The sequence below is a fragment of the Theobroma cacao genome, chromosome 3 (genome assembly GCF_000208745.1).
Source record: "Theobroma cacao cultivar B97-61/B2 chromosome 3, Criollo_cocoa_genome_V2, whole genome shotgun sequence".
Classification (NCBI taxonomy): Eukaryota; Viridiplantae; Streptophyta; class Magnoliopsida; order Malvales; family Malvaceae; genus Theobroma; species Theobroma cacao.
The window spans coordinates 34899784-34912303 of NC_030852.1; the positions used below are offsets into that span (position 1 = coordinate 34899784).

The 12520-nt window shown below is 38.9% G+C and overlaps 4 protein-coding genes across 5 annotated transcripts; 2 read left to right on the forward strand and 2 right to left on the reverse strand.

Annotated features, from left to right (window-relative positions):
- Positions 4-2027, reverse strand: LOC18606673 (probable WRKY transcription factor 41). Its single transcript, XM_007040416.2, has 3 exons — positions 1367-2027; positions 1128-1256; positions 4-822 (listed from the first exon to the last, which is right to left on the reverse strand). The coding sequence occupies exons 1-3, from the start codon at positions 1681-1683 to the stop codon at positions 189-191; spliced, it is 1080 nt and encodes a 359-aa protein (XP_007040478.2). The 5' UTR covers positions 1684-2027; the 3' UTR covers positions 4-188.
- On the reverse strand, positions 5241-7192 carry LOC18606675 (transcription factor TRY). Of its 2 annotated transcripts, none has more exons than XM_007040419.2 (3): positions 6825-7190; positions 6568-6655; positions 5241-5548 (listed from the first exon to the last, which is right to left on the reverse strand). In XM_007040419.2, exons 1-3 carry the CDS (start codon positions 6874-6876, stop codon positions 5425-5427), a joined length of 264 nt encoding a protein of 87 aa, XP_007040481.1. In that variant the 5' UTR covers positions 6877-7190; the 3' UTR covers positions 5241-5424. The 2 variants fall into 2 exon arrangements, with proteins under 2 accessions (XP_007040481.1, XP_017972397.1); XM_018116908.1 differs by lacking the exon at positions 5241-5548 and adding an exon at positions 5678-6433 and having other exon boundaries at positions 6825-7192.
- LOC18606676 lies at positions 7970-8800 on the forward strand. The gene is made up of 2 exons (XM_007040420.2): positions 7970-8461; positions 8583-8800. Exons 1-2 carry the CDS (start codon positions 8051-8053, stop codon positions 8586-8588), a joined length of 417 nt encoding a protein of 138 aa, XP_007040482.2. The 5' UTR covers positions 7970-8050; the 3' UTR covers positions 8589-8800.
- LOC18606677 (hyphally regulated cell wall protein 3) lies at positions 11025-12439 on the forward strand. The gene is made up of 2 exons (XM_018117183.1): positions 11025-12161; positions 12280-12439. Exons 1-2 carry the CDS (start codon positions 11109-11111, stop codon positions 12301-12303), a joined length of 1077 nt encoding a protein of 358 aa, XP_017972672.1. The 5' UTR covers positions 11025-11108; the 3' UTR covers positions 12304-12439.

A 12520-nucleotide genomic window follows, 5' to 3' on the forward strand; every position in this document is an offset into this window, starting at 1 on the left:
AACTAATGTCAAAACTTGTTATCCGAGGAAATTTCTTAAAATCAACATTGAATTGAAACTGACTTATTTATTATGCAATAGCTCATGTCATAACACAAGCTAGGATGAACAGACGCAACCAGCTAATCTGGTCAGCGTAACCTGAATTCTAGACCTACCTTTACTCTTATTTCGATTGTGAAAATGAATTAGGAGAAAAATCCCGGGGTGTCAAAGGGGAAGTTTGGATCCAACTCCACATGATCGAGTGAGAAATCCAAGTCCATAATTGGAGAATTGGTGGCTGAAGTGTTGGCTGAAATCAACTCCGTGAGAACAGATTCAGCATGCCGTGCATCAAGAATCCCTCCCAAGTTGTTCATCTGAGAATGAGAAACTGAAAAGTAGTTTAATTCAGGTGTAGCAGGAGACATGAAAGGCGAAGAGAAGCTGCCCAAGATATTGTTGTTATCAAGTACTCCTGAAGGTGAAGAAGTATGGTTTTCGCTCGTAAGGCACCCAAATGATGATGGAGGAAAAGAGAAGGACGGTGCCACCCCTTTATTGTCTAAGCCCTCAGTATTGACCCTTAGGCCTTTTCGAAAATTTAAGAGGATATCTTGTGATTGCCATTGTTGGTTATTGTTATAGTTAAGGTTGTTTGATTTATGTTCTTGTTTTTCTGGTGATGCTGGTGGTGGAACTGCTGCCTGGTTGCCAAGGGCACATGTGTGAGTTCCTCTGTACGTGATCTCAAAGATGGCGGGATCTTCATCCGATCTCTGGACTTGCTTTGTAGCCCAGCAGTTCTGAGTGTTCCGGTAGGTGCATCTGTAATAGCTTCTGCAAAAGCAAACCATCTCCCATCAGAAATTTTACCAAACAAAAGTGAAGATACTTGTAGGAAAAGAAAATTTTAGGCACTCCAATGAACTAGTCAAAAACAGAATAGCCTACTTTTCTTTTATTGGTTTTTTTTTTTCTTTCTTTTTGAAACTACAGATCCCAAAGGGTTAAAAAGTTGGTGTAACTTTTTTTTATATGTTTAATAGAAGAAACTGCTTAGCAAATGATTAGATGAGTGGCTCCAATGACTTCCAAGAAAGAAAAAGGGTCTTTCAAGCAGGACAAGAGAAAAGACTTATCACCTAGGATATTTGGCTCCGAGGATATCTTTCTGCCCATATTTTCTCCAGCTGTACCCATCGTCATGAGGTCCCTCCAGCAGGCTTTCAGAACTTACTCTCACCTGATCCGTCCATCTAGGCAACATCTTTCTGCAAAACCCAATTCCAAAAACATGTTCCAGGAAGCATTAGCATCAAATTAACCATAAGTTTGCAACAAAAGATGCGAGAATTTCATAACTTGTAGCTTGAAAATTCACCTCTTCTTTGAGACATCTCGGATATCCTGGTTGTCCTTTTCAAGGTCATCACTCCGAGGGCTGCCGTTTGTGGATAGGGGAGACTCTGGCACTCCAGATGTTGCTCCCACATTCTGTTGTGGCTGTCCCACAGGCCGATTCATTTTCAAAATCAGAAGAGCTTTCTCGTAGGAAGACAAAATCTTCTGTACTAACAAGTCCCTGGACTCAACAGAAGATGCTGTTCCCAAATGCATCCGTAACTGTTTTGCTAATTCCATTCCTTGAATCAGCTCACCGATCAGTGTTTCCTGCTCCCAGTGCCATCCGTGCTCCATTTTTTCCTTCTTCTACAGTTTTCACCGCACGATATAACGGGAAATAGGGTGATTCCTTCTTTGAAATTTGGAAGTACTAAATCATAATACTACCACTTCCAGATACTAGACTGGGTAAATTTGTGTTATCAAGAAGCAAAAGCTTTCCCCTAAGGAACACAAGCAGAAGCAGCCAAAGGGATTGAAATAACCTGAATGGTGAAGAGTAAGAAGCAACAACCATGGAAGTTGGCCTGAATGAAATTTGTATTATGGAGCCGAAAAGTTCAGCTGTTAAAAACTTGTTTATGTAGAGCTTAAGCGAAAGGGAGAGTACGAGAGTGAAAGCTCTTGGTTTGAAGAAGAAAATTGAAGGTTTGGGTTTATAAAGGAGCTCCTTGAGATAGAAAAGGTTGTGGGAACGTAGAAAGTTTGAAGGTTGACCAAAAGAAACCGAGTTTTTCAGCATAGACCAGTCTTTGGTCATACGATAAGAAGTAAGAGTGGAGTGTGCGGACTGAGGAGAGGTCCAAACTCCAAATTCTGACCAATTCTTCCTTCAAATTACTTCTAACGTGGCCCGCCCTTTTCTTTTCTCATTTGTCCTTTTATGACACGAATGATTGAGGTTAAGAAGAGAAACGAATAGAGAACTAAGAAAGTCAGGGTTGAAGCTCAATAGAAGAGTTGGACCAAGAAGTTTCAAACCATATTCCGCGTTCTTGCTCTGCCCTTGTGCTTCTCAATGTGGGGAAAATGGGAGCTTACGTGTACCGAAGACGCCATCTGCACCCACTTCTCCATCTGCTTATCCCTGCTAGATTCTTCACGTGGCTTTTAAGTTTTCTAGTTTCTTAATGTGATTTTCAATTTTCTATGATGAATCTTAACTGTCGAGAACATGCATAAACGTAGATTGACTCAGTCTGGCCATGCTTGAGCCAACCCTGAATTCCTTTTCTAGAGGGATTTGCCCATGTTTCCATGGTCAAAGAACTTCAACACGATGCATGCACGGTAACATATTTGGAAACCGCACAATTCTTTTTAATGGGAAATTTTCCAAAAGAACCCATCTCTTTTATAGACTTTAAGATAATTAAAAGCTTCATCAAAGGCAGGAATTTCACCTGGATTGTAGCCAGCAAACAACATCCTTCATTTCAAGGGCCCCTAAGGCCATTGTCCTGAATTAGGAACCTAACCCAACAACCCTCTCTAATTCATACGTAGATTAGAAAGTGACTAAACAACAGGTTTCACTGTGATTATTAAGCCTATTAATTCGATTAAGGTTCTGTCATTTTGGGTCCTTTGTTTATCTTTGTATTGTTGGGTTTGTTGAGCTTTTCCTTCGATAAGTGCCATGAGATGGACATCACCATGATGAATGGAATTGCAAGTGTCCCCTCTGAGACATAGTATAGTATTAGGAATAAACTTCGTCTTCATTAAATTAAATTCAGAAAGCAGAAGAGAGACAACATTTTGTTTGTTGGGTCTTCAATGTGAAACCTGCAAAGTCAAAACAAATGAAGGGATTTATTAAATTCAGAAACTAGCTAGGCCTCCTCGTGCACAAATCTTTTGGACTTGATATCTTATTTGCAGTTTGCATATATATACAATTGTTAACAGAGTATTTCAATAAAATAGCTTTTTATTTTTTTGTTTAAATTATGGAATTTACACACAAATGATTAGGGGTCGTCAACGGGGTTGAGGAGAGTTTTCAATTAGACCATTTTCAAGTACTAAATGACAATAAAGATTAAAACAAATCTAGTAGGTATAATAGTACTTTTGGCAATTGATTTAAATATATATATATATCTATCATAGAACTCAATAAGGGTCAATTTTCTCCATGGATATGTCATTTTCTGAGTCAAAAGTCTCCTTAAATTAGATGTTGTGAAATATTTTAGTATTTGACTGTTCATTGGTCTAATTTTTGTTATTATTTTTCTAATATTTTTCCATTTCAATTATTTAGCTTCTTTTATCAAATTTTTGATAGGGTTATGTAAACTCTTTTGGTAAGATGTTCTTGAACAAACCAATTAAAATCAATAAAATTTGAAATAAATTAATTACTTTCGTACTAATTATATCTTGTAATTGCTCAATTATGTTAGGTATATCAACATATAAGATACCTTAATCCAAATTTTATTATTTGACAAGATATTTGAATCTTCTATATATTCGATTAAATTTTTTTGCATAATTTTTTAATTTAAATAAAAAAAATAAGAATAAGATTCCAAAAGCTGGTGGTTGAACAATAAACTTTTGACTTGATGGTCACAAATGACTAGCATTAAATTTGAAAGCAAAAAGTTTTTCCGAAATTAACATTTGAAAAATTCAAAAGGTAAATCCCCTCCTCTGGTAATTATGGTAACCGCGTTTTCGTGGAAGATCATGGGGTTGGAAAATGACGTGAAAAATGGCCCAAGGTTAGTATCAAAAGGTTTTAAGCGACAACCAGGCTCATGCCCAAATTACCCTCAAAGAGTGTTGACCACCCTGTCAGTGATATTGACTCTTTTCATCCCAACTTTTCCTGGACCAATCCCTCTGCCACCCAAGGACTAGTATTTGAATTTTAATAATAATAAAGAATTCTATATGACTTGTTGGGATTTTAAGGTTAAATATCACCTGGAATTTGACATATCTATTAATTTTGAATCGCCTGGATTATTACATATATCCTTTGATTAATTAATGGCGGACTTGGAACCACGTCTCCATCTCCTTGTTTTTTCTAGTATGTTGATTATGAATTTCACTTTCGTCACGGTTAGTAAAAGTTGTATTACGTTGACTTGGATTTTTTGTTAATTTTTAATCAATTCTAAATGAGGTCTGTTAATTCCCTTCAAAACATAATTTTTTTTTGGAAAGTTTCCTTCAAAATATAATGAAAATAATTACAACGTCGTTCCAAAGTGTCATTTTAAATAAGTGTTTAAAAAATTTTCAGTTTAAATGCTTATTTTCCTTCTTGACTCATTCACCGGGTTTGTGAAACTTATCTCAATTATTTGATGTACAAAAAAATAACTTGTTGGAGTCTCCGCCCGAGGAGTGAGTGGCTGTCTTTGCTCGGTAAATATTATGGCATCCGGTAGCTATTCGCTTCCCAAGTTCACGCCGCTGGTCCCAGTTCTGGTTGGTGTGGCTGTGTATGGCCGATTGAGTGGGGTTGAGGCCCACGATGTTTGCCACGTGCTTTAAATGTGCAAGGTACTGTTCGTTTGTCCTGGAGGACATGTAGTGCTTTATTTTTATATGCCTTGACTTTAGGATATGTGAAAGTGAACGCAGACGTAATTTCTCCGTGTGTGTGTGTGTGTGTGTATGTAGCTTTGTGCTTGGGATTAAAGTATGAGCGTCCGCATTTGGTTGATGAAATTTAAGAGTATTGCTTGACTTTTGCGAGTTCGCCTGCTATACAATTAAGCTTTTATTCAGTTGACAGTTCAATTAATCAATAATACATGATAATTCTCATGTTGATTGGTCTATTGATTATTTGAATAGTTAATTATAATGTTTAAGAAGACAAATATTTCAATCGACCCAAAACTTGATATTAGCAATTTAGGTGAATAGAACATCCAATACAAATTCTACTGAGAAGCACTCAACAAGGACAGAGGATTATACAAGAAGAATATGGAAGCAGCTGGAAAGAACTAAGGAAAGAAATTGGAGAAGAAATATGGGTAAACCCGTGGAAGAAAAAGAACTTCACGAAACTTTGGCCTTCTCTTCATCCCTTTTATCAGCAAACATCTCACCATGTCTCATTATCCAAAACCTCTCTATTTCTTCTGCTGTACGCCCCGGAATTCTTCCAGCTATCAAATCCCACCTGTTATTCAATTTTAAAACTTATGTAATGTAGAGTTAATTAGCATGTATAAAGAAAAGAAGACTCCTTGAAATTAATCATGTCAGAACTGAGAAGCAATAAGCTCGGAGAAAAAAGATAAACCAATAGTCTGATAAATTTGGAATTCGATGGGTCTATGTCTCAGCAGTAAGTACAGGTAAATCAGTGGGAGTTTGGTCAAGCAGACATTGATTATGAAGAGAAATATACATGTAGGGAGATAAGGGGAACAGAAAAGAGATAAATACATGTTTGGGACAAATCCAGAATTTCCGCAGGTTGACATACAATAATGCATAAAGCTGATGAATGTCCTTAGCTTATATGCAGAATAAAGGTAGAATGCCTCGTAAATTGATCCTCTCTCTCCTTAGAAATTGATCAACCAAAAAATTAAAAAGGGGTGGGGGGAGGATTTAAGCATTAGGAATTAAAATATGAGCACGAGTGCACTTCTGTATATCCAGTTTCTAGTTTCTCCCATGATTAACAATATTGTAAAAAATGTGCATTGCCCGAGGACCTGTTCTTTTTCGAGGAGTAATGTTTGTCTAGACCCCCAAGAAAAACTGATCATTGTCTGATCTTTCCATATAAAACAAACTCCAAAGAAAGTACAGCACGTTGGCTGAAAATTACTCCATTGAGTCCGTCAAATCGTGTTGCCTAGCGGCGTGCTGCAATGCAATTATTCCCGAGCTTCACGTTTTCATCTACTCGCCTCTGCACTGCACTCCGGATCAAACGGCACGCCCTGATCTTCCGGGCTCTCTCTTTCTTCAGGATCTCTTTCTCTCACGCAAGCACCCGAGCAGGGCCACAGAGACAAACAGGACCACGTCTATGCAAGTTATAGAAGCCAATCTACTGGGTTTAATTTCATTATCATTTTTAGTTTTCATTAGAAAATTAAGTTGGTATAGAATCTGTTTCAAGTGTAGTGCTGAAAATGTTTTAACAAAGCCGAGGAAAACTTCGTCAGATGAATAATGTTTTACCTGTCTCCAACCAATCTGTAAATTCTGTATACAAGATCTTCCTCTTGTTCAGTCATCTTTATGAATTCCCACTCGATACTGCTTACTTCTGCACCAGATCATAAGTTGAAAAAAAAAAATTCTTACAATTGCTTAGCGGTAAAGTCTGTCTCACTGTACTGTTGTAAAGTCATGGATGAAACAAAGTCAAGATGCATTATCCCTGAGAAAAGGATGACAAAAGTTAGGGTAAGTGTGCAGGCAAAAGAATCAATTACCTTCCGAGGTGGATTTTAAGATCTTGGCTTGTTTCTGCGGACGCTCATCCATTTTCTCCACACAACATATAGTAGAAAAAAGAGCAATGCACTCTAACTGGCTAGAAAGAACAAGATGAGAGAGGAGAAAGGATCAACGGCGCTGCACTCTGAAAGTAGACATAAATTGAAAGTATATATATAACAGAGAGAAGTTGATCAAACAGTTACTGAAAATATATTTATTTGTGGTGAAGGAAAGCATAAAATATGGGGAGGGAATCAACTCAAGGATTGGACAAACTGAATTGAAGTGTGGGAAGCATTATGAAGAAAAGACTGGTGAGACAAAATTGAAAAGAACTTAGGTGTATCACTCCTAGAGCTTCACGGACTGACTGGTGCGACTTACCAATGGAGTAACACAGGTTGACTTGTAGTTATTTCCCACTAGGTTGACTGTTCCGTCTTTTGGGCCTAAACCCAGAGGTTTTATCTGGAAAGTGGGTTTCCTTGGAAGACGCCCGAGCCCAAAGTAGATATAATCATGCTCATGCAAATTTTAGTGGATTCGTCCAATCATCATTAGACAGTTTTTCCTTTTCTATTAGTTTACTAAAGATTTCAGAATTTTTTTAAACACAATACTGACAAGTGATGATATATCTAAGTACGAATGAAATGTTTAACCTTATTTGTCAAGTTATTAGCAGATGAATTTTGCTCCGGTGAGATTAGATAGAGATTGCCGATGAGTATCCTGGAGGCCTCGAACCATCAACACTCTTTCGTTCGGACAAAGGGTAAAGAGAATCCAATTCAACTGGTCCAATTTCTCAATTCTAGTTTCTTCCATCACTGTATAGGAATACTCTTTACGGACTCTGACTGTAAAGCAAATTGAACCACCATGATTGATCTCCACGATTCTTTTTAGACGTTTTCAATGCGCCAAGGACGAATATGTTTGAATGAAAACAGAAGATGAAAGTTACTCTAGGTTTGACACTAACCGCAAAAACAACGCATGGGATCTATTCTGCTGGTATTTGTGATTAAAAGGCGACCATACCCAAAAGGTAGATTCGGAGTGTGATGTAAAATTGAACGAATCTCATTCGTTCCATGCCTATAAATAGGCTCGAAAACTGCTTTGTAACACCAAGGAGCCATAGAGAGAGCTCAAGAGAAGTCCTTAGAGGTTAGCAATTTCCTATTAGCCTTCCTATCTTCCCTGGCCCATTGCAATGGCTTCAGTCCAACGCTGCAAACCTGCTGAGAAAAGCTGCTGCCACCAGGGACACCAAGACCACTCATTAAGCCAGAAGGTGTCCGGCATGGCTAGCTCAATCTTCAAGGGCCATGGAAGCCACCACAGCGATGGCCAGCCTACCGAATGCTGCGGCCAAACCCAAGGGCATTGCCCACATCACACCACGTCTCACACGAGCCAAAACCAGTGCATGAGCCAGACTAACGGCCACAAAACTCAGCACGATGCATCCGGTACTGCCATGGCTTGCCAGGGTAAGACCAAAAAGAGGGGTGAGCACAAGAAGAGAGGCCTGCTACAGAAGATCAAAGATGGCATTTCCGGTGACGACAGCAGTAGCAGCAGTGACAGTGAGAGTGACGATGACAAATGTGGGACAAAAAAGGCAAGTTATTGACCAAACTTTGAAGCTCAGAAAAGTTGGGTGTTTGATAAATTCAATACAGATTTTTTTATCATGAACCTTTTCCTGCATTCTTACCGGTATCTAATTCTGTGTTTTGCAGAACTGAGAGGATCAGTCCTGGGGGATCCATCATCCGTTAAATAAAGCTTCCACATAGTATAAAGTAAACAAGATGCGCTAATGGAATCGATAAAGGTCCATGTAGCATGGCTGGTTCTATAGTGAAGCAATACAGCTTCATTTAAGTGTGGGATGTCCTATGTAAAAGTGAACTTCTGTCTCTAATAAATAGTAGTAATAAATATTTTCTATGATAAAGAATGGTGCAAGCAGAACCTTCTCTCGAACTCCTAAAGATTTTGCACCGATGGATGAAGTTTGGACCAAAACGTACATAACGCTCTTGATAAGCAAAGTAAAATGGTTGGAAGCCAGCAAACTGCAAGGAGAGAGGCTGCTGTAAACGCGAGCAGCCACATTCCTTTTACTTACATAGTATCACGGACTATCTAACAATCTGGGCCAACTTCCTTATAAAACTAAGCCTTTGGATGATATAAGATAACCGAGACTTTAAGCAGAAAGTAAGTAAAGTGGATGCTTACATTGATACTGTCAAAACAATGATTGCAATGAAGGTGTAAACCTTTTCCCCCTGAAGAGAAGATATCGACTGAAAGATTTGTTTCGATCAAAGTAAGTACGCTGAATTCTCACCAAATCCTGGAGTCCTGAGATTTTAAAGGACTCAAATGTTTTGATTTGCTTCTTTGGCAATCTCGAGAGTTCAATTACAGTTTTTTTTTGCAATTCAGATTCTATGATCAACAGTTCTAGTATGGATGGTTTGATGATAATGATCTATGATGGTTTCCAGTTCATTCCTTCCTTTTCCTTTTTTAGTATGGATGATGGATATTCACATTGAGGTATTTTTGCATGTACCGGTCGGCGTGAATATTTTCTGCCCCTTTGCCTTTTTCTTGTGTTTTGTGGCTGAACTGTGTTGCCATTTAGGACCCAGGGGACTAGTTGTTTTTTCGTGGCTGAATTGTCTGACCCATTTGGTCTCTTTGCAACAGGAGATTAGCAGCGGAAGGGATTTTCTCTGCCCTCTCTGCTTTTTTTCAGGCAACCCCCTTGCCAGCTCTTTCAATGAAATGTTCATGCCCTTCCAAAAAAAAAAAAAAGTTCTAGGCTTCTTATATACCATGTACCAATCAGGAGTCCTCACTACTTCACCAATCCAGCCTACTAACTTGGTCTTCAACCATGAAGATGATACTTTTCAGGTGAGGTGAACTTGCTACTGATGCCCGCTAGACGATGCATCTCTGATCAGACCAATGAATTACGAAATACTCTTCTTTTCAGAAGTTCAATACATATAGTATAAAGCAAATGAATGGAAGCTAAAATTCTGCTATAGAACTTCTAACCACAATAATTTATTTATCTTAGAGCTGTGTAGAATTCACAAGCCATTACCGAAAGAAATGCATAACAAAAGCAGCGTGATCTGCAGTAATGTGCTGCAGAATTTCATCAAAAGTAACCAGGGCTAAGGATTGTTAAGAAGAGAAGAGGGATATCTTCTACAGTTAAGTACTATCTGTTTAAGAACAAACTTGAAAAGAAAAGAAAAGAAAAATAAAAATCATTCAACGATTCAGATCATATTATCTGCTAATTTCCCATTTCACATGTTCTATGGGATAACGCAAGACAAGATACGAAACAGGCCAAAATGAATACATGCAGCGGACAAATTCTTTAGATGAAAGACTTCCAATATCAAAGTTAATACCATATTTCCTGCTAACTCGCAGCGGATCCAAATTCTTTCGATGAAGAACTTCCAATATCGAAGTTATAATTTCCTCTACTAATCTAACCACTTGGGCTTGAAATATATGTATGTATATATCCATTCCTCGCCATTATTGACCTATACATTTCACATGCGTATGACTCTCATTTGCAACAGTAAACTGGCTCTAGGAATTTGAAAATGATACGAGAAAAATATACCCTTAATGATTTCTCCACTCAATAATGAATAATTCTTCTTTGTTAAAAAAGAGTGATCCAAATTTGAAGCTCCTTTCTCCCAGAATATGACAAAATTTTGGATATTACTCAATAAAAATGCTAAAGCCTATAGCTCGACCTTGCTAATGGAAGTTATTAGTAATTAAATGTCAGTAGTAGGCATAGAATCTAATGATCACCATAAAAAGCTGAATCCGGTGACTCCATGAAATCATATGTGTCGCTTTCTTTTTTTTTTATCATATCATCTCCTTGACAAAGAGATTCTTTCTAGAGAAAATGGATGGGCGCCCATTCAACGCTTCTGCTACTCAAGAACAAATGTGACCGAAATATATTCCATATTCAATTCCAATGATGCTATCGGTCGAGATGTGGAACTTATTCTCTGTCTGATTGCAATGAATTCTTTCTCTTATTTTAGATATATTTTCTGGTCATAATCTATATGCGCACCGAAAGGGGAATTCCATCCTCCGGCCTCTATATATATATTTTGCTCCACGAAGTAAAATCATCAAGCAATAGCAAATTTAAGAGAGTCGGTCAGAACTCTAGAGAATTGGCAGCAGCAATGGCCTCAGTGCAGTTGCCCAAAACAACCGAAAAGGGCTTGAACCAAGGATATTATGGTTGCAGCTCATTCGGCCAGAAAGTGTCTGACATGGCTAACTGGGCATGCAAGGCTACAAGGGAGAACAAATACCAGGGACCCCAGAATGGCTATGCAGTGGCTTACAGCGAAAGTGAATGCTATAGCCAAATCCAACACCCCATCCATGGGACGAAAGAATCCCAGACAGCTTACGCAATGGCCGAATTTCGGGATGAGTATGGCCGATCTTATGGCAGCCACAAGTCCCAAAATGGCAATGCAATGTCCAAAACCAGGGTTCATGGTCCTGGAATTGGCTTCGGTAACCATTTCAGCGACGGGAATCAGACTAGCCCCGGAAAAGGCCAAAACCATGGTTATGGCTATGGCTATGGTTCGGCCCATGGTAACCAGAAAAATAGTGGAATGGGCCATGGCTTCAGTAATCACACAAGCTATGAAGCAACTGAAGCTTATGGCTATGGTTCAACCCATGGTAACCACAAAAATAGTGGAAAGGGCCATGGCTTCAGTAATCACGCAAACTATGAAACAACTGAAGCTTACGGCTATTATGACGAAAGCAACGGCTACGGGAATTGTGCAAACAATGGACTGGCGCATAGCCCAGCACACCACCGCGGCAAACACTCTGGACAGAGACAAGAGTTCATCAAGGCCCAAGCTTACGGTCCTAGCAAAAACATGGATTATGGTACCACGGAAACAGAGACACGTCATTATGCCAAGACCGAAACCCACTATGCCAATGAGTCTCACTACTACGGCGGAGGCCGTGGATTCCCTGCTGGCAATGGCTCTCATTGCATTGGGCGAGCTGGTTGTGCACCAACTTGCAACGGTAGGGAGTGCCACGCAAAGCCCAAAAACATGGGCGACCACCCTGTCAGGGGTCTCCTAAGCAAGATAAAGGATGGCATTTCGGGCAACCGCAGTGACCATGGCAGTGGCAGCGGCAGCGGCAGCGACAGCGACAGCGACAGTGATTGTGACGAGTATGGGAAGAGGAAGGTAATAATCCTATCTCCCTGAAACAGAGTTCTTTGGCTGATCTCATTGGCTATTTTTTATTTTCGGTGCAAAAAGGCAAAGGATAAAACTAATGATTTAGTGATGGTTTGGCATACAGGTCTGGGTAAGCAAAGCAATATGATGAATTCTATACATAAACATGATGGAGATGACGGTGAGATGAAAGCAAGATGACGTTTCCTAATAAAAATGAGACTGCCATAGCAGAAGAACAGAATAAAGTTTCGCCATGAGTTGATGTTTTCAAGTTATTAAAATGAGACAAATATATATTATATATATATTTATATATATATAATATAATATATATTATATGTATGTATGTATGAATTATCGAT